Source organism: Chiloscyllium plagiosum, chromosome 16 (genome assembly GCF_004010195.1).
Source record: "Chiloscyllium plagiosum isolate BGI_BamShark_2017 chromosome 16, ASM401019v2, whole genome shotgun sequence".
NCBI classification, from domain to species: Eukaryota; Metazoa; Chordata; class Chondrichthyes; order Orectolobiformes; family Hemiscylliidae; genus Chiloscyllium; species Chiloscyllium plagiosum.
The window spans coordinates 63262572-63287955 of NC_057725.1; the positions used below are offsets into that span (position 1 = coordinate 63262572).

The following is a 25384-nucleotide window of genomic DNA, read 5'->3' on the forward strand; positions in this document are numbered from 1 at the left end:
GAAGCGCTTCTTTGTTGTTTCCTCCGGTGTTTATAGTGGTCTGTCCCTGCCGCTTCTGGTTGTCAGTTTCAGCTGTCCGCTGTAGTGGTTGGTATGTTGGGTCCAGGTCAATGTGTTTGTTGATGGATTTTTTGGTGAATGCCATGCCTCTAGGAATTCCCTGGCTGTTCTCTGTCTGGCTTGCCCTATGATAGTAGTGTTGTCCCAGTCGAATTCATGTTGCTTGTTGTCTGCGTGTGTGGCTACTGAGGATAGCTGGTCGTGTCGTTTCGTGGCTAGTTGATGTTCATGTATGCGGATTGTTAGCTGTCTTCCTGTTTGTCCTATATAGTGTTTAGTGCAGTCCTAAATAGTACACTATATAGGACAAACAGGAAGACAGCTAACTATCTGCATACATGAACATCAACTAGCCACGAAACGACACGATCAGCTATCCTTAGTAGCCACATACGCAGACAACAAGCAACATGAATTCGCCTGGGACAACACTACTATCATAGGGCAAGCCAGACAGAGAACAGCCAGGGAATTCCTAGAGGCATGGCATTCATCCACAAACTCCATCAACAAACACATCGACCTGGACCCAATATACCAACCACTACAGCGGACAGCTGAAACTGACAACCGGAAGTGACAGGGACAGACCACTATAAACACCGGAGGAAACATCAAAGAAGCGCTTCGCAGGAGGCTCCCAAGCACTGATGATGTCGCCTAGCCAGGGGACGAAACGTTTGCAACAAAAACTTCCAGCTCGGCGAACAGAACCACAACAACGAGCACCCGAGCTACAAATCTTCGCACAAACTTTGTCCTTATGCTCTTCTGCTATGTATACCTGGATATGCTTCCTTTTTATTGACAAGAGCCTCAATTTCTCTAGTTACTCAGCATTCGCTACACCTACGAGCCGTGCCCTTCAACCCAACAAGAACAAACTGTCTCGGAACTCTCATTATCTCATCTTTGAAGACCTCCCAGTTTCCAGCCATCCCTTTACCTGTCAATATCCGCCATCGATCAACGTTTTAATGTTCTTGCCTAATAACGTCAAAATTGGCCTTCCTCCAGTTTAGAGCATTAACTTTTAGATCAGGTCTAACCTTTTCCATCAATATTTCAAAACTAATAAAATTAGGATCACTGGCCCCAACTCCCCTGTGGACACCTCAGTCAGTTGCTCCTTCTCTGGTAGTTACATTCACATAGTGAATAAGAACATTTTCTTAATAAACACTGAAAGAACTGCAGATGCTGTAAATAGAGAAAAAAGTAGACGTTGCTGGAAAAGCTCAGCAGGTATAGCAGTATCTGTTGAAAGAAATCAGAGTTAACATTTCAGTTCAAGTTCTGAGGAATGTTAACTCTGATTTCTGTCCACAGATGCTGCCAGACCTGCTGAGCTTTTCCAGCAATTTCTATTTTTGTCTAAGAAAAGTTTCTTGTACACACTTAAGAAATTCCACTCTGTCCAGTCCCTTCTGGCAGTCCCAGTCTGCGTTTGGAGAGTTAAAATTCCCTACAATGACAACTATTATTCTTACAGATATCTGACAGCTCCTTAACACTTACTTCTCAATTTCCCGCTGACTACTGGGGGGGGGTGATAATACAATCCAAGTAAGGTGATCATCACTTCCTTGTGTCTCAGTTCCACCGAAATAACTTCACTGGACATATTCCCGGAATGTCTTTCATCTGTACAGCCATAATGTTATCCCTAACCAGAAACTTCACTCCCTCTTCTCTCTTGCCTTCCTTTCTGTCCTTCCTTTGCTATCTATACCCTAGAACATTAAGCTGCAAGTCCTGTCCATCCGTGAGCCACATTTCTGTAATAGATTAGATATCCCAGTCCCATGTTCCCAACTATGCATTGAGTTCATCTGACAAACCTGTCAGGCCTCTTGCATTGAAATAAATGCTGTTTAGTTTATCAGTCCTACTCTGTTCTGTCTTCCTCTTCACTGCCTTGACTATTTGTCTTGTTCCTCCTCTCTACTGCTCTAGCCTCGGACTGATCTCTTTTCTCACTGTGCCTGGGACCCACCAATCCACCACCACCACCACCACGCACCCCCCACCCCGACATTTATTAATTTAAATCCTCCCAAACAGGTCTAGCAATTCTCTCCACCAGTATATTTGTCCTTTCAAATTCAGGTGCTACCCATCCTCCTTATACAGGTCACTTTTACCCCAGAAGAGATTCCAATGAGCCAAAAATGCCTCTGCTATGCGTTCATATGCCCTGACCTCATTTTCCTACTCTCACTAGCACATGGCACCAGGAGAAATCCAGGGGACCCTCAAGGCCTACGTTTTAACCTGTTGCCTAAAGTTCTATATCCTCTGCTCAGGACCTCGTCTTTTTCCTTTCCTATGTCATTGGTGCGAACATGAACAACGACCTCCTGCTGGCCCCTCTCCATTTGAAGAATATTCTGCACCTTCCCCGTGATATGCCTGACCCTGGCATCAGGGAGGCAACACATCATTCTGATGTCTCATTGTTGGCCGCAGAAACAACAGTCTGTGCCTCTAATAAGAGAGTCCACTATCATAATCAGTTGGAACCATGTACCCCTTGTCACAGTAGAGCCAGTCTCTGTACCAGAAACTTGGCTGTCAGTGCGACATTCCCCTGAGATTTCAAAGCAGTATACGTGTTTGAGATGGGGATAACCGCAGAAGACGCCTGCACTACCTGCCTACCCCTCCTACCTTTCCTAAAGGTAACGCATCTACTTTACTGTATCTGTGGTTTTTCCACCTTCCTGAACCTGCCATCCATCACACCCCCCAGCACCTGTAAATTCCTCATTGCCTCAAACTGTTGCCCCAACTGGTCCATGCAACCCAATAGGATTTATAACCAAACACACTTTCTGCAGACATAATTATCAGGAATGTTGTATTCTTCCTCACAACATACGTTCCCACTTAGATTTGTATCCCAGTCTGGCACAGTGGCTCTGTGGTTAGCATTGCTGCCTCACCGCGCCAGGGATCCAGGTTTGATTCCAGCCTCTGGTGTCTGTGTGGAGTTTGCTCATTCTCCCCGTGTCTGCGTGGGTTTCCTCTGGGTGCACTAGTTTCCTACCACATTCTAAAGATGTGCAGGTTAGGTAGTTGGGCCATGCTAAATTGCCCATAGTGTCTAGGGATATGCAAGCGAGGTGGATTATCCATGGGAAGTGCAGGGTTACAAGGATAGGGTAGAGGATGCTCTGGGTGGAAATTTCTTTGGAGGGTCAGTGTAGACTTGACTGAATGGCCTGCTTCCACATTGTAGGGGTTCTATGAAATTTGGAAATGTCACATTCTATCTCCACATCACTGATATATATTGTGAACAGCTAGGGCCTAGAACTGACCCCCAATAGTCACAGTCTGCCATGCGGAAATAGCCCATTTATTCCAACTCTATTAGCCAATCCTTAATCTATGCCAGTACATTACCCCCATCCAACAAGTTTTCATTTTTTTAACGAGCTCCCTATGGGGCACTTTTTCAAAGCCGTCTGACAATCTCAGTATATTATACTGTAAAACTTTCCTTATCAAATTTGTTGCTCACATCCTCCAAAATATTCCAAGCTAGTCAAACAAGATTTTCCGTTCACAAATCCATGCTGACTATATCTCATAAGATTGGAACTCCTCGGACACTATAGCAACCCATACCTGGATAGATCAAGCTTGGACAGCATTCAGCTTTGCATAACAAATTGCAAGTAGAACTCACCACCCAAGTGTCAGACAATGACCATCTGTAACAAGAGAGAATCTAACCACCTCTTGGCATTGAGCAGCCACAAAATAATATACATCAAAGACTGGGAATTCTGTAGCGAACAACTCATTAGCTGACTCCCCAAAACATGTCACCATTTACAAGGGTCATGTCAGGAGTGTGATGGAATACTCTTGCCTGGATGATTGCACCTCAAACAGCATTGAAGAAGCTCAACACTGCATGGGACAAAGCAATCTGCTTGATCAAGATTAGAGTGGTGCTGGAAAAGCACAGCAGGTCAGGCGGCTTCCAAGGAGCAGGAAAATCGATGTTTCGGGCAAAAGCCCATTCCTTTTGAAGGGTTTTTTGCCCGTAATGTCGCTTTTCCTGCTCCTCGGATGCTGCTTGACCTGCTGTGCTTTTCCAGCACCACACTCTCGACTCTGATCTCCAGCATCTGCAGTCCTCACTTTCACCTAATCTGCTTGATCAGCCCACTTGCCAACATTAATATTCACTCCCTATACCACCAGCACACAATGACAATAGGGTGTACCATCTAAGATATGCAGAGCAGCAACTTGCCAGAGCACCTGCAACATCAAATCCCCAGCTGTTACCACCCAAAAGGACAAAGGCAGAAAATGCATTGGAACAAGTTCCCCTCCAAACCAATCACTGACTTGGAAATATATTGCCATTCCTTCAGCGTCACTGGAGACAAAATCCTGTGGAATTGCCTCCTTAACAGCATTGTGGGTCTACCTACAGCACATGGACTGCAGTGGTTCAAAAAAAAAGATGCATACCAGATTGAGCTCAGACATTCTGAAAAAAATTGGCAGCGATTTGAATAGTGAAGCTGCTGTGGAACTGCTAATCAACAAAATAGAAGCAATGATCCATTGATATGTTGCTGTTTTAAATCTGTCATAAGGTTACCACTGTTATGGGAATAGTAATGCATTGTTAATAGGAACAGTCTTACTGAGGCTTTATCTATAGCAAGAAGGTGATTGTTTGGGAGAGTGTATAACCACTGTACATTGAGTGAAAAAATATGATATAGTAGGGTTCACTAGCATGCTCTGGAAATGGGTAGTGCCTGTAAACCCTTCTTTTAAATCTCTGATATAGAGAAGTTTTGTTTTATACCTTACTCCATGGAGTCACAATTAGCTGGTCCAAACATTCCACCACTTTTTCAAAATATTATGTTTGAAATGCCAATAAATTGAAAAATAAAGAAGTATTAGAAGCACAACTGCTTTACTGTGAAATTTTGCTCGTCACTGTAAAACGCGTCATGAAAATCCTGAAGTATATTCAATTAGCGCTCACCCATCGCAACCTTGCCATTTGTGAAGATTTCGTCAGTACTAGCCTGTGACGATCCTAATGGCATTAGCCTGCAATTAAGTTGCGTTATCCTCAGAAGACCTATCCATGCTTGTAACATTTTGTCTCCTTATTATATGTTTCCTTCATTTAAAATAATACTCTTCAGGAAGAAATGTTTAGCAAGCTGCTCTTGGTTACGTTGAATCTCTCAAAAGGCAGCATGCCATTATGGTTAGAACTTTTCCACCAGCAAATGATGCAACATTCAAATGTAAAATAATTGGTATCATTGTAAACAAGTGGAAAAACTGCCAGGTGATATTCATAGAAATGACATGACCTCACATTTCCTTCATTTAATTTTGCAACATTTCCTAAAGTAACCCCACAGATGAACTTTCCACTCACTTCAGTTTTTCAGATATAATGATGTATTCCATGGTTATTTTTGATTTGGTGTTGTCAGCCATCCATCGAGGATTGTAGGCAGGAGTGAGGCCCCAAGGGTGTTGTTTGACAGGAGCCTCTGTACTTCAGAACTTTTTCAAGAACTAAATATAAACAAGTACAAGTATTGTCATTTCAGAGTACTTGTAGCTGTGAATCAGTAATTACATGGAATTGGAAATTTGCTTTTTAAACTAAAATTGTACTGAAAAACCTTCTGGATTAACTACAGGAAATTTAAGGTAATGCAGATTTGAAACAAAGTAAAGGCAGATTGCAAAACAAGACAGTTTTCTCAATTCAATCATTGAAAATTTGTAGCAGGGTGACTAGTGACCCAGAGGTGTGCGTCTCTACATTCTGGTATAGTAGCTGTGCATTGTTTGCTAACTTTTCAGACTACACTGTAAAAGGCAGACAGTCCAGTTAGATGGGTTGGTGACGATTCACCGCGGCAGATTCGCCGCCGATGATTAGCCACTGCCGGTTCTCCACCAGCGTTTCTCCACTGGGGTCTTTTGGCCTCCTGGAGACTATTCACCACCAGAAATATATATATATGTACTGATTGTTTTCCCTCCCACCTGTTCTTTCATACTTCTCAGTCCCCTTTATTTATACAACTACATACTACATGTTGATTAAAAAAACAGGGAAAATAAATATCATTTTATTGGTTTATATATAAAAATGAGTTACAAACTTTAACCAGAAAAAGGAAATATATTTTAAAAATCCTTATAATGGAAGTAAAATCTCACATTAATATTAAACAATGAAAATTTAGTTCATTTGATAGTAATGCGCTATTTATTTATAAAGGTAAAAGCCAAAGCAATTATCATGTTTGCTTTTAAAGTATAATCAGGATCGGTGTTGTATTGACGAGTTGTTCCAACTGCAGCAATATGTCTATGCAAACTTTGTGCCAAATGAAAGAAACAGCCCCTAATTCTAACTTCAGGGAAACATTCTCTCATAGCACTGACAGCTGCCTGCTCACAGTCACAGTGGATGCACTGTGGTCTGGGATTAGGTATCATTTCAAACATGCATACATACATTGAACGCTGCTTATTTGATAGAAGTATATACACTATTGGATAGTCAAGGAAGTAATCATATAATCATATATGGTCAGGAATTTTGGATACATCATTTAGCAGAATCGATGTGGTTTGTGGATGGTACGTTCAACATAGCCCCTATTTTATTCTTTCAGGTATATTGTATTTTAGCAAAAAGACTTTGATGGGGTTCATTCAATATTGTATATATTTCTATTTGCGGTGGCAAATCGTCTTCAGTGGTCAAAGGGCAGTGGCTAATCGTCGGCAGTGAATCTGCTGTGGTGAAGGGTCCCATCCTGCAATTAGATACATATGGGTGCTCGTTTGTGGATGGCATAATTGGTGCAAAGATGCTGTAGTCCCCTCTTTCAATGAACATTCTTTACTTTCATCATTTCCAAAACTGGACCAGAAAGTAAGATTGATGCCATGTAAATGACAAGACTTCAGTTTCACTGTAACTGGTGTCAAAGGATTTTGTGATTGTTGTGCAATATTCAATAAAGGTCTTATCTGACAAACATGACTTAATTTGTCGCGGAGGTAACTAGGGGATTCAACGAAGTTAGTACATTTCATGTATTCAAAATAGATTTCAGCCAGACATTTGACAAGATCCTATGTGGTAGATTTGTCAGAAATGTACAATCCCATCTGATCCAAGGTAAGTAATAAATTGGCTCAGTGGCAGGAAATAAGGGTATAATAGCCATAAGACACAGGAGCAGAAGCAGGCCATTCAGCCCATCAATACCAGTCTGCCATTCAATGAGATCGCAGCTAATCTGATAATCCTCAACTCCATTTTCACTGATTGATGTGTGTTGCCGTGATTGGAAAGCTATTTCCAGTGAGTGTTGGAGAGTAAAGGAGACAAAGGAATCCATAATATATGGGTGACTCCTGAGAAGTGTAAATGGACAGAAGGCTGCACTTAGCTGCCTTTGCTCCAAAGAAAATAGTCAATCTTTACTCATAGCTAAAATTCTTCACTCCCAGTAAAACCTTCTAAATCTCCTCTGTACCATCTAGAATGCAATCACGCCCTTTCCATAACACAATGCCCATAACTGTATGCTGTTCTCTAGTGCAGCCCAGCAATTTAGTTTTTTTTTTAAATACACTTTTAATAAAACCTCCCTGCCCTAGTATTATATGTTTTTCTTTTTGGCCAAAAATAATTGTCTCTTCTTAACAGCTTTCGTGTGGGATTGCAATTTCTTACTTTCAAAGACCTAGCTCAAAGTTTCCTCAAAGGTCAATGTGTCATGCACTGCTGATTGTTCAATTTCACATAAAAATCTAAGCATTTATCTCTTCCCATGAAACTCCATTACACTGGATTCCAAAGGTTCCACTCTAACACTTATAATACAATTGCACTTCTTTCAAAGATAGCTTCATTCACTGCTGCGGGGTTTCTTTGAGTTCCAGTATTTATGGGTTGCCTTCACACCCATTCTCTGTTACCAAATAGTTTCTGGGATTTCAGTAAGCCCACATCTCCTCAGAGTCATCTGCACCACATTAGCTTTATGGAGATACCTTCTTTGGCTGCTCCTCTCTTTCCAGTCAGAGTCAAAAACTTCTACTTGCTCTCAGTTCCTCAGGACTTCACCTGAACCCTGGCTTCCTGGAATCTGCTGACTGCAGCGCACATGCTATGTGAAAACTCTTCTCATTGTGTCCAATCGCTGTCTAGCCACATAGTTTACCTTTCCCCATCCCCATAGGGTCATCAGTCTGGTTTTTCCACTACCACCCCCAGTAAGTGAAATGCGCTGCCAGTCGAAGTGGTTGAGGCAGGTACATTAACACATTTAAAAGGCATTTGAATAACTACATGGATAAGACAGGATTAGTAGGATATGGGCCAAATGCATGGAAATGGGGTTAGCGTGGACGGAATTTTGATCATAATGGACCAGTTTGGGCTAAAGGGCCTTTCTCCATGCTGTAGGTTTCTATGGCTCTATGAACTTTAAGTGGACTCCTACCTGCAGACTCCTAAAAAAATGAAATAGGAGCTGGGCTGAACATCCATGGCTTGTCCCAATCCGTGCAAGTGTGCCAGAATTGCCAGCTGTGCTGGAACTTGGCGTTGATAAGCTCCATGGTCACGCCACAGGAACACTCACATGGGAGCCTGAAACTACAGTTTATCACCATTGACTGACCCAAGTGAGCCCTTGTTCAACATCTGTGGAGACCAGAAAACAGTAACTACTAAATAACAAGATGCCAAAGGGGGACAACAATGGGAGAAGCAAACAAAAAAGTTGAGAGTGCATAATCATGAACTGTTTGTTTCTAAATAAAATTAAAAAGAAATGGAGAAAGAAAAACACATGAATAAAGCCAAAACCAGCAAAAAGAAACAAAACCGAATTGGGGCAGAGGTTAAGAACAAGAATTTTTCAACTGTGTTGAATCCAGAACATTATGTAGTACTGTCAGAATGCACAGCTTCTCTTTTGGCATCATGGACTTTTTCCAAATTAAAAAAATTGTAATGAGTGGCTGCATGTGTTCTAGCTATTTCTCTCTTTGATATATAAACATTTTTTATTCTAGTAATTTCCTGGTCCCTTCATGTACTGAAAAGTTGTGTCAACTTCCCTTTCAATTTCTACCCTCCTTTCAGTTTCACAATGTCCATCTCCAATTCTCCTCTTCCCTGATTTCTAATGTCTGTATTTCTGCTAACAGCTAATATTCATTTATGATCATCCTTAGTCCCACACCTCCCTTGACTGTTTCCTCACTCCCCACTCACTCTAATGACTGTGTTCCATTCTTTGTTTCTCCATTTCTCCTTATGGTCTAATGAAATCACTTCTATTGTACTATTTCCTATAGTATTGTCTTATACTTCAACAAGTGGACCCATTCCCCTACCGTCACTACCACCAGCGTGTTTGACAGGCCATTAACACTGTCTATTCTTTTAACTGTGTTTCTCCTCCCACATCATCATCTCCCTCGCAGAATCATAACAGAAGTCCCTGGTTCTCCCTTTCCACCAACTAATATTTCTGCTACCTCCAGCATAAATATACCACCAATGAAATAGACCTGTGCTCTTTCAGGGTTCAAAGGCACTGTCACTTCATTCGTGCTCTGGTCCACTTCTCCAGCAAACTCAACATCTCTCCTCCTGACAGCAGCTCTCTATGCAAGCACAGTTATAGAGTCATAGAGTCATAGAGATGTACAGCACGGACACAGACGCTTTGGTCCAACTTGTCCATGCTGGCCAAATATCCCAACCTAAGCTAGTCCCACCTGCCAACACCTGGGCCATATCCCTCCAAACCCCTCCAATTCACATACCCATCCAGATGCCTTTTAAGTGTTGCAATTGTACCAGCCTCCACCACTTCCTCTGGCAGCTCATTCCATACACGTACCACCCTCTGCGTGAAAAAGTTGCCCCCTAGGTCTCTCTCATATCTTTCCCCTCTCACCCTAAACCTATGCCCTCTAGTTCTATGTCTATTTATCCTATCCATGCCCCTCATGATTTTGTAAACCTCTATAAGGTCGCCCCTCAGCCTCCAGGGAAACACTCCAGGGAAAACGGCCCTAGCCTATTCAACCTCTCCCTGTAGTTCAAATCCTCCAGCCCTGGCAACATCCTTATAAATCTTTTCTGAAACCTTTCAAGTTTCACAGCATCCTTCTGATAGGAAGGAGACCAGAATTGCATGCAATATTCCAACAGTGGCCTAACCAAAGTTGGTGCAACACATTTCATCATCTCTCCCTTACATCCCAAACACCACTTCTTCATAAAGCAGTGACTTAGTAGTATTCTATAGTCTCTGCTCACAATATAATCCTTTCTACATTGGGAAATCCAAATGCAATTTGGTGACCGTTTTGTGGGAGCATCTCAGTTCAGGCTGCAAATGTGACTGAAGCATCCAGAGGCTTAACATTTTAATTCTCTACCTCGCGTACTTCGATGTTTCTGTCCCATGCATCCAGCATGCACTGAAGTTCAAATGCACGAAGAACAGCATCTTCAATTCTGAAAATTGACTTTCAAGCCTTTGGGCTCAACGTTGAGTCCGACACCTTTTGGTTCATAATCTGTGTCCCCCATTTCTTTCCTTTCTCTTTCAAAACATTAATATATGCTTTCCAGAAGCCTCAATGCCTGTTCAGAAATAGTGTTCCCAGGCCTCTGATGATGGCAATGAACCTGATCAATTTGCTCTGTTCCTGAAATGTTGGCATTAATTGTAGAGCCTCTTTATTGCCCTTGACTAGATTTTACAATTGATTGAGATTCTAGGCCAAGTGAGAGGGCACTAAGAAGAGAATAGGCGGGAGCCATGTGTTGTTCACATTGGCTAGTGGTGGCAGATTGCTTAATGTCTGGCATTAAGTGTAGAATGTGCAAACAGTGCATTGGAATGAAGAATGTACAAAATAATATTTACCCCTTGCATTTACCAAACTTGTATGCTATTTAGTTTTTTTACCTTGTGATTGCGGAGGTGATTCTAAAAGAAATTGCTGAAAATATTTTGAAAAATGCCATAGAAAAATATATATCAAAATGCAAATTGTAATATTCTCAATAAAGCATTGACTTGAGTTCAGAAAAAAAACAACATAGTTATGCTCTACATTTAGATTTATGTGGAGTTTTTGAAGTTTGCTTTTTCTTGCAACCTGACTAAATAAAATATTTCTGGTATCATTTGGGGGGTTTTATTTTGTTTATTTATGTTTTTTGTCATTTCTCTTTACTCTGTATATTAGCTGGGAAGATGAAATATGCATATGTGGTTCAATAGGAATTGCTGCCTCAAACAGTCTTGTCTCAAATTACTAAAATGTAATTCTGAAAGTAAATGACACTTGAGAGGTGCACCCATTTGACATTGTGGCTCAACATTTATATTGTTGCACATATATCTTTTTATCCTCTTGATTTTCTTGGAGAGGCACTTAATACACAATTATTGTCAGAGCTGAGCAAAGTCAGTGAGGATTTATATACACTATATGACCATGAAGATAACCTTGGACGGTATCACTTTTCTGTTATTGAAATTAGATTTTAAACTTTTTCTTTAAATCAGAATTCAGCTTTGTCAAAGGTACAGTCTCAGCTTGCAACCTCAGATGAAATACATCTGCATCTAATGCCTGGTTGACATGGCCAAATTCAGACACATTCCAATTTGTTCATAGGATGTGGTTGTTACTGGTGAGGCCAGCATTTATTCCACTTACCTAGGTAAATTATCATGGATCTGAACACTTGGATCCTATAAACAGTGCAGACCCTGATTTAAGTAATTGGGTACTAAAGTAGTTTAAACTAAGACAGTGGTAGTCTTCTCTGGCACTAACTTTCACAATGTCAAGCTCCATTTGAGTGCGAGAAGGTGGTGAGCTAAAGCCCAGCACAGTGACTTGAATACACAATCTAGCTTCATTATTGTCTGGTGTTATCTTCTGGATAAAAGGTGCCACCAACTTGCTGAGATAGATGTGAAAGTTCTTCAGGGCATATTTTGAAGAACTGAATTGTGTAGTTATCTTGGTCAATGCTCATACCCAAAACACATCAACTGATTACTCATCTCAGTGCTGTTAATAGGAGAACTTGCATTGGTCGGTTTGATGGCTATCTTTTATTTGTTATTTATTGCCCATCACTGATTACTCTTGAGGAGTTGTGGTGAACCATCTTCTGATGAAAACTCATATCAGACACAACATCAACTCTATTTCTCTGTCAACAGATGCATCCAGACCTGCTGAGTTTCTCCACCACTTCTCATTTTTATTTCAGATTTTCAGTATCCATAATATTTCATTTTTATTCTTGAATATGTGTGTCTTGTTAGATTATCTCACAAGGCAGCGAAGTGTCAATCAACTTAACTTCTCTTGAAGTCATTTGTCAGTGAAGCACCTCTGAACCTCCTGTTGATATGGAGTGCATAAATAAATGCAACTTATTTATTTTGTTTGACAATTTACATTGTTTGCTGTTTTCAGGGCACATTTACAGAAATCCCAGCGAGTAACATTCGGCAAGTGATTGCACGGAGACTAACAGAGTCCAAGACAACAATCCCTCATTCGTATGCTAGCATTGACTGTAACATTGACCAAGTCTTAAAGCTGAGGAAACAGCTAGCCAAAGGTGAGTTTTGTTGTCAGACCTAGCATTTATTTCTTAAGTTCCTTGACCTCTATCATCAAAGTCTTATGACATTAATGCTATAAATGTAAAATGAATGAAGAAAACTCTTGGATCAGGAAATATGTAAAAGAGACATTTAGGCTAATATTTTGCTCAGCACTGCACATTGCTCTTTCTCTTTCAGGCAGTGAATGTTACACAGATACTTGCATTTTCGTTAATAATGATATTAGTGACTGAATTAATATTGCCCCCAACCAAATAATGGATCACATTTTCTCAGCGTTACCTTCATGGTCATATAGTGTATATAAACTTTGATGTCATAGCATGGTTTTGCCAGCATCACAGTTGATGATAACGGAACAGATTGTATCTTACCATTTCTTTCCTTATGCCTCTCAGTATGTCTCCCTTTTAAACCAATGATAACTGCACACTGAAGGAAACAAATATCTATGACCTGAGTAGGCAACTAATTGACTATCTCTTTGATCATATTTACAAGAGTTGAAGAGAGGTCGTAAATTGTTTTAAAGTCTATACTTTCTTGTTTAAACTTTAAAATGAACTTGATTGAGCTACAACTTGAACTGCCAATCACATGATTCATATGATCACAGTTGACCATAACTTCTGGAAAGATTCCACTCAATGGTTAACTGAATAGGACATAACTCTGACATCGTCCTCCTGGTCTGTCACACTTTTACATTGTATACATCTTGCAGTCCACCGACACAGAAATACCAATAGTCAAGATGTCTCCTGTCACCATTCTGAACACAAGGGATATTTTATAACTCATTATGTCTTCATGGTGCTATTGGTTCACCATTGATCTCATATAAATGAAAAATGGTTCAGACTGGAGAGAGAGAGGCCAGTTGTTACATAGAAATTACCTCACCAAGTTGAATCGGATTCATCCACAAACTCCATCGCAACACGAAAAATTCCTGTTTGTTGAAAAAACGTTCAGATGTAATTTCTGAATTCTGAATTTCAGTCTGCCATATACATCAAACCAGTCCATCAAACCAGTGACACCACAGCCAAACTCCAGGTTTACCAGAGACTGTTTCTAGTCCAAATCATCATTAAAATCCAATTCTGAAAGAAACCGCAGGAAAAGTAGGCACAAATGTCATCTTACTGTGCCCTTTTCAACAAATGTCCTTACCTTTGAGTTTTGATTTATTCTTAATTGTAAACCCTTTCCATTTTTTTTCCATTCCTCAGATAGATGTGTACACAATAAAAGAACAGAAATGTACACAACTATCTGCTGATCCTTAGCCTGATAATCACTAACTCTACGCTGCTGCAGCACATTTACTTTGTGGTGTCTTCTGGGGAAAAATAAAACTTTACACCATTCAAAGCTAGGCAGAGGTTCAGCACAAAATAATGGCAAAGCAGTGCATCTTTCTCTCATGATGCACAGATAGCATTGAGACTGCACTGCCAGAGCATGCTTTGAAGCCATGTTTAATCAAGACATTCCATAGGGAATTGAAAGATTGTTTGAAAGGGAAGATTGTGCAGGGTTACAAAGAGAATGGCACCAGGTGCAGTGCTCATTTGGGTAGCCAGCATAGATGTGATGGGCCAAGTACCATCTCCTGCATTGTAACCGTTCTGTGATTCTATGAACTAGGGCAGCAATTTTTTGTATTTAACCTGAATGAGAGAAGTTTCAATTTGGCAGTCAGTCACTACCGTTTATGCTACCAACATAAAATAAATTGAGCATTGCACTGTTTTTTGACGGTGATTTAAGAACCAAGCAACTGATTCAAATGGAATTACTGCTTACATATTTGTTATATATTTGGAATGATATGAGATTTCTTATTTAATGCAATGTAACATTTGCTGGAATTTGCACAGCGGGTATTTGAGTTTGAGTCGGAAGTTTTCTGGGTTTTTATTTTGTTTGCAAATATGTTTCAATAACAGAGTCCTGTAGTTTCATTCCTGAATCTTGGGTTTAACATTACCTCAGACTACTGAGTGTAAGTATTATTTAGTTTCCTGCAGGTTTAAATTGACGACATGCAACACTAACTGACCCAGTCTCTTGCTTCTTCCGTTAGGTTCGTCAGCTAAATAGCCCATAATTTTATCCTTTTATAAATAGCTAAACAAACCATAATAGACAAAGTGTAGGAGAGCCAGGAATAGGATTCATACCACGTAATGTGTGTTTCGAGAGGTTTCCCACACTTCAAACACTGTACTCCCAGTTGTTCTTGTTGCACTGAATCATTAAATCATAACAGTGTGGAAAAAGGCCATTCAGCCCATCGAATCCACACGACTCTCTGAACGGCATCCCACCCAGACGCACCCCCTTACCCTATCCCTGCATTTTTTCCCATGGCTAATCCACCTAGCCTGCACATCCCTGAAGAGTATGGGCAATTTAGCGTAGCTAATTTATCAAACCTGCTCATCTTTGGACTGTGGGAGGAAACCACAGCACCTGGAGAAAAACCCTCTAAAGCACTGAGAACATGTAAATTTAACGCAGCCTGAGGCTGGAATCAAACCTGGGTTCCTGGTGCTGTGAGGCAGCAGCGCAAACCACTGAGCCACCCACTGTATAGAATAAGGAATTTCTTACCATATTAGCACAATCTGTAGGTAGTAATTCGATTTGAAAGGGTTCGGGAGAGATTTACCAGGATGTTGTTGGGAATAGGGGGTTTGAGTTATAAGGAGAGGCTGGGACTTTTCTTTCACTGAAGAGGTGACCTTATAGAGTTTTATAAAATAATGAGGGGTATAGATAAGGTGAATGGCACGTGTCTTTTCTCTAGGATGGGGGATTTCAAGATAAGGGGACATATTCTTAAGGTGACAAGAGAAAAATTTTAAAAAGATATGGGGGCAGTTTTCCTTTACAGAGTGGTTCATGCATGGAATGAAGTTCCTGAGGAAGTGGTGGATGTGGCTGCAGTTACAGCTTTTAAAAGACATTTTAGATAGGTATGTGAATAGGAAATGTTTGAAGGCATATAATTCAAGCACAGGAAGGTGGGACTAGTTTAGTTTGGGACTGTGTTTGGCTTGGACTGGTTGGACTGAATGGTCTGTTTCTGTGCAGTGTGAATTTGACTCTCATGCCTGAGTCAAATTGTATAAAATTGGAATTAAAGTTAGAGTGCACCACCCAATTTATTATGTGTTGCTAGTGGAGAGAAGAATCATTATGGGGTAGTGACTAATTATCTAATTGTGTACTCAATCTCATCAAGAGAATTAGACACCAATGTGCACCAAAATCTCAAAACATGGTCATTGTGCATTTGACCTGTAGCTACTGTCTGCAAGGTACATTGGCTATGCCAAAATATTTCAAGTTTATTGAGCAGCAGCTAAGAACCAACAACCGAAAGTGAAACCAGCAGTGGTTTTTAGGCTTCCATGTATCTCTGATTGAGGTGAATTTCGTAACTGTATTCTGTGCTAATCATGAATTATGTAGTCTCTCTTTACTTTGAGAAGTGCAGGATGCATGCTAATGTTCCGCACAATGTGCTTTCCATTTATAGTATGGGACAGTATTTCATGGTACCACCGTTCAACTGTCACAGCGATTGTCACATCTCTCACTAGAAATTTTGTTGCAATCCAGGGCATGCTAATATTGTGCAATATTTCTTTTGGCTTGAACCCCCCGATTGGAAGCCAAAGTTTGCTTTCTTTGTATTCCCTTCATATGTTAGGCCAAGCCTACAGCTCACCTCTGAGTGTGTAATGTCTTCTTCAGGTCTAAGTGGTCAGTTTCTGCTGTCCTATTGTTTAGACTGCAGAACATTTGCTGAGGCTTTCTTGTCCTCTTTTTATCTGGTAACTCATAGAAGCTCCATTTAAATTACCAGGTAAATGCTCAATACAATAAATAAGTTCCCTGGAAGCCGGATGAGAGAATGTCCCTTTCCTCCCTTTATTTTCAAAGTATATAGCTGAAGCAACTTGCAGAATTTCCAGCCATTTTATCAATAATCACACAGTTTAATATGGAGGCGGTGAAATCCCATGTTGTATTTTCAGTGACTTTATTTGTACTGTCTGGTTCTCTGTTCTAGTTTTGAGGAGCAGACGGTGCATGAGCTGAATCCAATGTAGGACAGTGTTCCTGCTTCTGTCACAGCAAGGGGAGAAAAGAAGCTTCTATTTCAGACTCATATCGTTTTGTCAAATATGAATGCAAAATAATGATTGTGTAAAAGAGAGTCAGTGGAATGCCATGAACTCCCTGAAGGTACTTGTGGCTTACAGAAAAAAAGAATCTTCTTTACTGCCCGTTTAATACCTCACTTTCCCAGTTTAAGCATTGTGCCTCATGAGGCTAAATAAATTTGAATAATCCTCCCTCCCCTAGTTCGTCACCAGAATGTGGGAGGTAAACCAAACTGACTTGTCTGAGAGACTTTACTGTCTGAAACTGCTGACTGCTAGCTCTACTATGCTTAGGACCACAGCTGTCACAGACCACTGGAACTTCAGGCATGTCAAATGACTACGTTTCAACTCTTACCACCACCTTTCTCCCCTGTCCACCCAACATTTGTTTTTAAAAGGTTCCCATGTAGACCCTATTAACATTTAAGAATCTCTAGTCAAAAAATTAATCAGGCGTTTGTGTCATACCGTCTCACCTTACTTGCCAAATCCAGGATCTGTTGCTGTTGGCTGTTTGCTGAGTGCCCATGCCACAGGTTCAGCAGTAACCGGAACCCCCCACCCCCAGACACCAATGTTGCACCAAAACGTGGGTTGCAAAAGCCCACATTGAATTACAACAATGAGCATTCACATTATCCAGATAATGTGTCTGACCGGAATGGCATCTTCCTTGCATTTATCATCCCAATTACTTGTTTATGATTGAACTGCGATCTCCGTTTCTAAGGGATGTTTGGATTTTGTTTGTTCAAGTATTCCAGTAGGATTTAACACTGGAATTTATTTGTGGGATGTAGGCATCACTGGCTGGGCCAGCATTTATTGTCTGGCCTTACAGGTGGTGGTGAGCTGCCTTCTTGAACTGCTGCTGTCCTTGTCAGTGTAGGTAGACCCAAAATACTGTTACGGATGAACTCCAGGATTTTGACCCAGTGACACTGAACAAACTGCGTTATTTCCATATCAGGATGGTGCATGGTTGGAGAGGAGCTTGGAGCTGGTTGTGTTCTCTTGTGTCTGCTTCCCTTTCTTCTAGATGGTAGTGGTCATACGTTTGAAATGTGCTGTCTGCAGAGCCTTGCTGACTTGCTACAATGTGTACTGCTGCTACTGAATGTTGGTAATTGAGAAAATGGTACCAATTGACCAATTTGTCCGGGATGGTGTCAAGCTGCTTGAATGGTGTTGGGAGTGTTACACCACACTCCTAACTTGTACCCAGTAGATGGTGAACATGCTTTAGGGAGTCAGGAGGTGAATTACCTGCTGCAGAATTCCTATCCTCTTATTTTGCAGCCACCTTTAATGAACAGAAACCTGAATTAAAAGAAAATCATGTGAAGTCCACTTGAAGGGATAATTAAAACCAGCCAAAGCTATTTGGATATCAACAACAAATGATGTGAAACCACACAAAAATGCTTCAGTGATCCTGGAGACTTTTGTAAATAAAATGGCAGCATTTTATCCTGTTTGTTTTATTATAATGAGTATTGAGTGTATAACCTAGTTTTCTCTTTTAATAGCTGCCCTTTCCCTCAAGCCTATACCCTTGCTATGCTTTTGTGCACTCATAAGAGATAATAATCACCATACTTCCACTAATCTGCTGGATTTAACAAGAGGTACACACTGCAATCCAACCCTCTTTAAAATGTCTGATGTATCTGAAAGTCATATCTTTATAGCTAAATGATTACACCTTACTTGGCAAATTCAGACCACAGTCAGAAGAATGGAGTATTTGGAATATTAATGTTTATTAAGGTAAAGTGGTATCCTTGAGGCTGGAGATGGCTGGAAAGAGATCCAAGATGTGCAGTGTAGCAGGGCCCAAGAAGTGGAGCCTACTGAAAAGATTGGGAACGGGTTGCAAAAAGGCCACAATTCTGTGGGGCCTGGGGGAGGAGGGGAGTGATGGCTGGCCCTGACAACGAATATAAGGGTTTCAAGCGATGTGAGGCGGGTAGGTCAGAGACAGCATTATGGAAGTGAAAATGAATGGGTTGTATCTGGAGGGGCTATGGGAATGAAGATGACAGTGTGCTATGTCTCCCTGTCTCATTTTGTTGTTATATTCATCACAAGGACCATATAAACAACCCACTCAATGTTTAATCAGATTCCAGTTATCCAGCTGGAAGACTAATGTGCATTATATTTACTGAAAGGCTCAGACGTTCATTCCTGGTCTCCTCTTCCCCAACACCAACCTGCCATAAAGCCCAGCTAGTCCCCTCCATTTCAGTCTTGTTGCATGCTCTAATCTCTGTTGAGTGGACAGGTAATTTACATCATGATCTCTGTTAGTGCTCCTATATAACTAGCTATCTGGGCACACTATAACTTGTGTTGTTGGCTCTCCAGAGAATGTCTTTCCAATCAGCACAGACGAATCTCTATTACAATGCAGTTAACACACAGTCCAAAGTCTGGTGCATTCCAATATGGCCACGATATTTAAGAGATGATAAAATAGCACCGGTTTCATTCATTCTATCTCGGTACTGAGGGTCACTTGTAGGTATCCCTTGAAAGATTTGTGTTGCCATCTCATTGCAGGGCAGCACGGTGGCTCATTGGTTAGCACTGCTGCCTCATCAGGGACTGGGATTAGATTCCAACCTTGGGTCACTATGTGGAGTTTGCATATTCTCACTGTGTCTGCATGCGTTTGGTCCAGGTGCTCCAGTTTCCTCCCAGAGGTGTGCAGGCTAAGGAATGAGCCATGGTAAATGTGGTCAAACAGGGATAAAGTCTGGGAGGGATGATCATCGCAGAGTCAGTGCAGACTCAATGGCTCAAATAGCCTTTGTATTAATTGTGTGATGGGTTGGAAGTGTGCAGCCAAAAGGTATGGGGCTACTGTCAAAAGCCAGAATTCCAGTTAGGCTGGCAAAGCACAGTGGTAAATGTTGAATATCTAGGTGCTGATGGCTGCAGGAGAGTGCTCTCTAAAGCCCTTCCATTTCATCTCTTCCTCCAATATAATCCCTGCAGAGCCACTTTATTTCAGACTTGTCCTTCTTGCTATTATTTCTGGAGCTGCCAGTTCATGTTTAACACTGTTCAGGCAAGAGCTGAACAGAGAGAGTTTTCAGAGCAGAGTTAGCTGTCTTGACTTGGGTAGAAATAGCAATGTTTCTACTGTATAACATTTTAAGTGCTTCCTCTTCAATCAATAGATGTATATGAAGTGAGACATTTTGTTTTGGATATAGAGCCTGAACTGTTCATTAAATCTAAGTTTAGAGATCATTCTTTGTACCAAGATACTGTTAACTATGTATTATTTGAGTACAAATCAGTAATTATTGAAGGCTTGCATTTAGAAACTGGCTTTGATTACATTATGAAATTGCTCAAATTCAGAGTTCACGAGGGCCCAGCCAATGACTCCGACAGCCCATGAACAAAATTTTTTTTGTTTTCTTCGTATAGATAATTGTCTGTGAGCTTGGACCAAGTAGATAGCTTTAGCAAACACAGTATATCACATACCACAAACTGTATCACACTGACACCAAACCATGAGACCCTGTGACACAGACACCACAGGCAATATATGACCCTGTATCCCACACACATATGCACTCACACATCGCAGACAGTGTATAATCCTGTTTTAAATACACACACCACAGACCAGGACCCGATATGTCTCTCACCTTGTTGTATGAACACACATCACAGACTGTGACTCTGTACCTCATAACACTGCAGACTATGGGAGATCCCGTACCACCAAATAAAGTCACACAGCAGACTGAACCATCCTGTGGTCCACACATGAGTACTATAAACTATGTGTAACCCTGGAATAGGAATGCACGTCCCCACAATATGACCCTGCACCTTATAAACACATTCCTGATGACCGGCTTATGCCCAAAACGTCAACGCTCCTGCTCCTCAGATGTTACCTAACCTGCAGTGCTTTTCTAGCGCCACACTTTTCCACCCTGATCTCCAACATCTGCAGTCCTCACTTGCTCCTTATAAACACGGCAGATTATGTGAGATACCATACTCCACACCAACACACGCCCTCCACAGACTGCATATGGCCCCACACATACACTACAGACTGTGCAGAGCTCTAATGTAATACAGGACTACTGCTGCAGGCCACTGACAAGCTGACATTGTCCTATAATATCAACATGATTTGGAGATGGATCAATCCTGTCGTATAAGTTCATTGATTACTGTAATATGACATCACATTCGCAGCATGTTGCACAAGACACTTAGACTGTGACAAGGATTGGAGCCAATGCAGGGAAGGCCTGATTGCTGTTCACCGCCTACGTTTATTTCTGCTTCCTAGTCATGGAGTTCAGTAGAAACTGTGCTCCTGTGCTGAGGACCACACAGGTTCCTCTCTTTTTCCTATTTCCTCCTAACCACCTCAAATGCACATTCAAAGCTGGAGGAGTATTACGTACTGTTCATACATAATATTGATTGTGGCCGAAGTTAAAAATCGCAGGTTATAGTCCAACAGGTTTATTTGGAAGCACTGGCTTTCGGAGTGCTATTCCTTCTTCAGGTGGTTGTGGAGGTTAAGATCATGCTCATAGAATTTATAGCCAAAGGAGTCCAGTGTCATGGATGTGCTCCAGTAAACAACCTTAGGGTGATCTGGTGAAAGATAGTATTCTGAGGCCACTTGATCTGAAATGTTTTCTCTTTTTGTTTCAACATCTGCAGTTCTTTCAATTTTTATAAAGATTGTGCACTGTTGGGAATACAAATTTAAGGACCATGAGAATACTCAATATCGATACGTCTGACTACCTCTAACTCTAAAAGTTGAACTGCAATTTCTATTCAAAGACCCGAATCTAACTTAACTTTCCAACTGAATTGAATATTTTCTATCACTCTGGTGGTCAGTATTTTGAACTCATCAATAGAAAACTCAGGGTACCATGGTAAATTGTCCAATTTTATTCTTTGAGATCCTTGGCCCACGAAATACTTTTCCCTTTTTTCTTAAAAATCATGTGCATCTCTGCAGAGCAGTATTGTCGTTTTGTTATCTGAATGTTTATTGGGATTAAGGGAGTATCATTTAATTTCAGATTACAATTATGAATCAGTCTTAAAGAATAAATTTAGTTTGTAACAAAGTTACTTCTGAGTTTGAAGAAATCATGTGAAATTCTCTTTTATTCTGGATAACAAGAATAAAGGAAAGGGCTTGGCCATTTTGATGATTAAATCAAAACTAGCTGATTAAAATAAAACAAAAAACTGCAGATGCTGAAGATCTGAAATATAAATGTAAATTTGTGGAAAAACCCACAAGATCTGGCAGCATCTCTGGAGAGAAAACAGATAGCGTTTCAAATCCAGTCACAACAGACTGTCCACACCCATGATGAACAAGTGAACTTTCTCTGGACTGCTTTCAATGCCTGTTTATCCTTCCTCAAATATGGAGCTCAAAACTGTTCACAGTATTCTAGACATGGTCTAACTGGTGCCTTGTTAAATTTTAGCATGACTTCATTCTCTTTGAAATAAAGGCCAGCAATCCATTTACCTTCCTTATTATCTTCTTGCATGCTAGCTTTTTGTGATTTATGCATGAGAACGCCCAAATCCCCCTCTGCTGTAGCTTTTTGAAGTCCTTCTCCATTTAAATAATATTCAGCTCCTCTGTTCTTCCTGTCAATGTGCATTAATTCATATTTCCCCCACATTATATTCCATCTGTCATATTTGCCCACTCAACTAAACGGTCCATATTCTTCTGCAGCATCTTCAAGTCATCCACACCACTTGCCTTAAATAAAGACAATAGATATAGGAGCAGAATTAAGCCATTCAGCCCATCGAGTCTGCTCTTCCATTCGATTACGGTTGATATATATCTCAACTCATCTCCTGCCTGCTCCCAGTAACTCTTGATCCCCTTATCAATCAGAAACCTATCTATCTCTGTCTTAAATACACTCAATGATTTGACCTCCACAGTCCTCTGTGGCAATGAGTTCCACAAATTAACTGCCTTCTGACTGAAGAAATTTCTCCTCATCTCAGTTATCCCTTTACTCTGAGGCTGTTCCCTCAGGTCCTACTCTGTCCTAGTAGTGCAAACATCATCTGCATATTCACTCTATCCAGGCCTCTCCGTATCCTGTAAGTTTCAGTCAGACCTCCCCTCTTCATCCTTCATCCTCCATCGAGTACAGACCCAGAGTCCTCAACCACCCCTCATATGGCAAGTCCTTCATCCCTGAGATCATCCTTGTAAACCTCCTCTGGAAACCATCCAATGCAAGCACATCCATCCTGAGATACAGAGCCCAAAACTGCTCTCAATAATTCAAATGCAGTCTGACCAGAGCCTTCTACAGCCTCAGCAGTACACTCCTACTCTTGTATTCTAGCCCTCGCAAAATGAATGCTGACATTGCATTTGCCTTTCTAACTGCCAACTGAATCCACATGGTAACCTTAAGAGAATCCTGAACTAGGACTCCCAAATTCCTTTGTGTTTAAGATTTCTGAAACCTTTCTCCTTTTAGAAAATAGTCTACACCTTTATTCTTACTTGCAAAGTGCATAACCTCTCTCTTTCCCACACTATATTCCATCGACAATGTCTTTGCCCACTCTCCTAGCCTGTCCAAGCCCTCTGCAGCCTCCCTACTTCCTCAATACTACCTCTCCCTCCACTTATCCTCAAGTCATCTACAAATTTAGCAACAATGCCCTCAGTTCCTTTGTCCAGATCAGTAACATAAAACATGAATAGTTTTGGTCCCAATACAGATCCCTGTGGGACTTCACTTGTCACGGCTGCCTTCCTGAAAAAGACCCCTTTATCCCTACTCTCTGCCTTTCACCAGTCAGCCAATCCTTTATCCATGCCAGTACCTTACCCCTAACACCATGGGCTCATCTTATTTAGCAACACCTTGTCAAGCACCTTCTGGAAATCCAAATAGATCATGTCTGCTGACTCTCTGTCTAACTTGTTTGCTATTACCTCAAAGAATTCTAATGAATTTATCAGGCATGACCTGTCCTTGATTAAGCCATGCTGATTCTGCCTTATTTTACCATGCACTCTCAAGTACTCCGCAATCTCATCCTTAATAACGGACTCTAAAATCTGACCAATGACCAAGGTCAGGCTAACCGCCTGATAGTTTCCTGTCTTCTGCTTCTCTCTGTTCTTAAATGGTGGGGGTGTTACATTAGTCATTTTCCAGTCCTCTGGGACCCTTTCTGACTCCAGTGATTCCTGAACGATCATCCATCAATGCCTCTACAATCTTCTCTGCTATCCCTTTCAGAACTTTGGGGTGTAGTCTGGGTGATTTAGCCAACTTCAGATCTTTCCTTAGTGATGGCCACTACACTCACCTATGCTCCCTCACTCTCTCGAAGTTCTGATAATGTTGCTGGTGTCATCAACTGAGAGAACTGATGTAAAGTACCTTTTCAGTTCATCTGCAATTTCTTTGTTCCCTCTCAATATTACTTCTGCCTCATATTTCAGTGGTCCAATGTCCACTCTTCTCTCTCAACTTTTTAGTTCTTGAAAAAAACTCTTGTAATCTTATATTAGTAGCAACTGTTACGACACAGAGTAAACCCCTCTACTAATTTAAACCCAACACACACACAGAAGCTCAACTCACACAGTAATCTGTTAAATTTCGAGAGGCAAAGAACGATCCCAGATTTCACTATTTAAAGTAAAAATTAACAATTTTATTCTTTAAGTTGCAAAAAGAACATTAAAACAACAATTATCTTTTACCTCCCACTCTACAATGCTGGTCTGATTTTTTTTTAGAAACCTTGATTAACATTTACAAAACAAAAATTACGTTTCAAAAGCAGTGAGCTTTGTTGATTCTCCTTTGTAGATTTTCCTCTGTATTTTCCTGGGTCGTCTTTTCTTCGGTCTTCTGTGACACAACTTCTCCTATGGACAGGTACCTTTCAGAGAGCTCGTCGGCTAGCGTACTGTACTTGTTGGTACTCTTGGCGTTTTTCCCTCTAACTATTCCAAATGTCCAGTTTTATACACCAAAACTTCAGATCATTTCATTGGTTTGATGTCATCCCAAACAATAAAATTCAAATTCGATTGGATTTTGGTATCTGGTGCATAATTTAAACTGGCCGAATTTGAATTTTTGTTCCATGGCAATCCAACTCCAGCTATTTGTTTCAACCAAATGTTACGTTTTTAAGTTGTTCAGCACACTCTGTGCTTTCAGTCCTTGTCAACTTCCTCTCTCTCTCGTAAAGGTACCTGTACACACCTACCATAATACTACCATAGTCTCAAGATTCATCTTCTCCCCCGCCTCATTGCTTTTATCGTTATCCTCTGCTTCCCGATCCTCTAATATCTCACTAATCTTCATTATGTTGTATGTT

The 25384-nt window shown here is 40.9% G+C and overlaps 2 protein-coding genes across 7 annotated transcripts in view; both read left to right on the forward strand.

The window, feature by feature from the left end:
• The window catches only part of LOC122557968 (excitatory amino acid transporter 2-like), a 510588-nt gene that overhangs the window by 327687 nt on the left and 157517 nt on the right, over positions 1-25384 (forward strand). The window lies entirely within an intron of this gene.
• Positions 1-25384, forward strand: part of pdhx (pyruvate dehydrogenase complex component X) — a 206131-nt gene that overhangs the window by 136799 nt on the left and 43948 nt on the right. For all 4 annotated transcript variants that reach the window (XM_043706270.1, XM_043706268.1, XM_043706269.1 and 1 more), the window contains one exon: positions 12628-12775. In XM_043706270.1, the coding sequence (XP_043562205.1) occupies positions 12628-12775 (148 nt within the window). The remainder of the gene's footprint in view (positions 1-12627; positions 12776-25384) is intronic.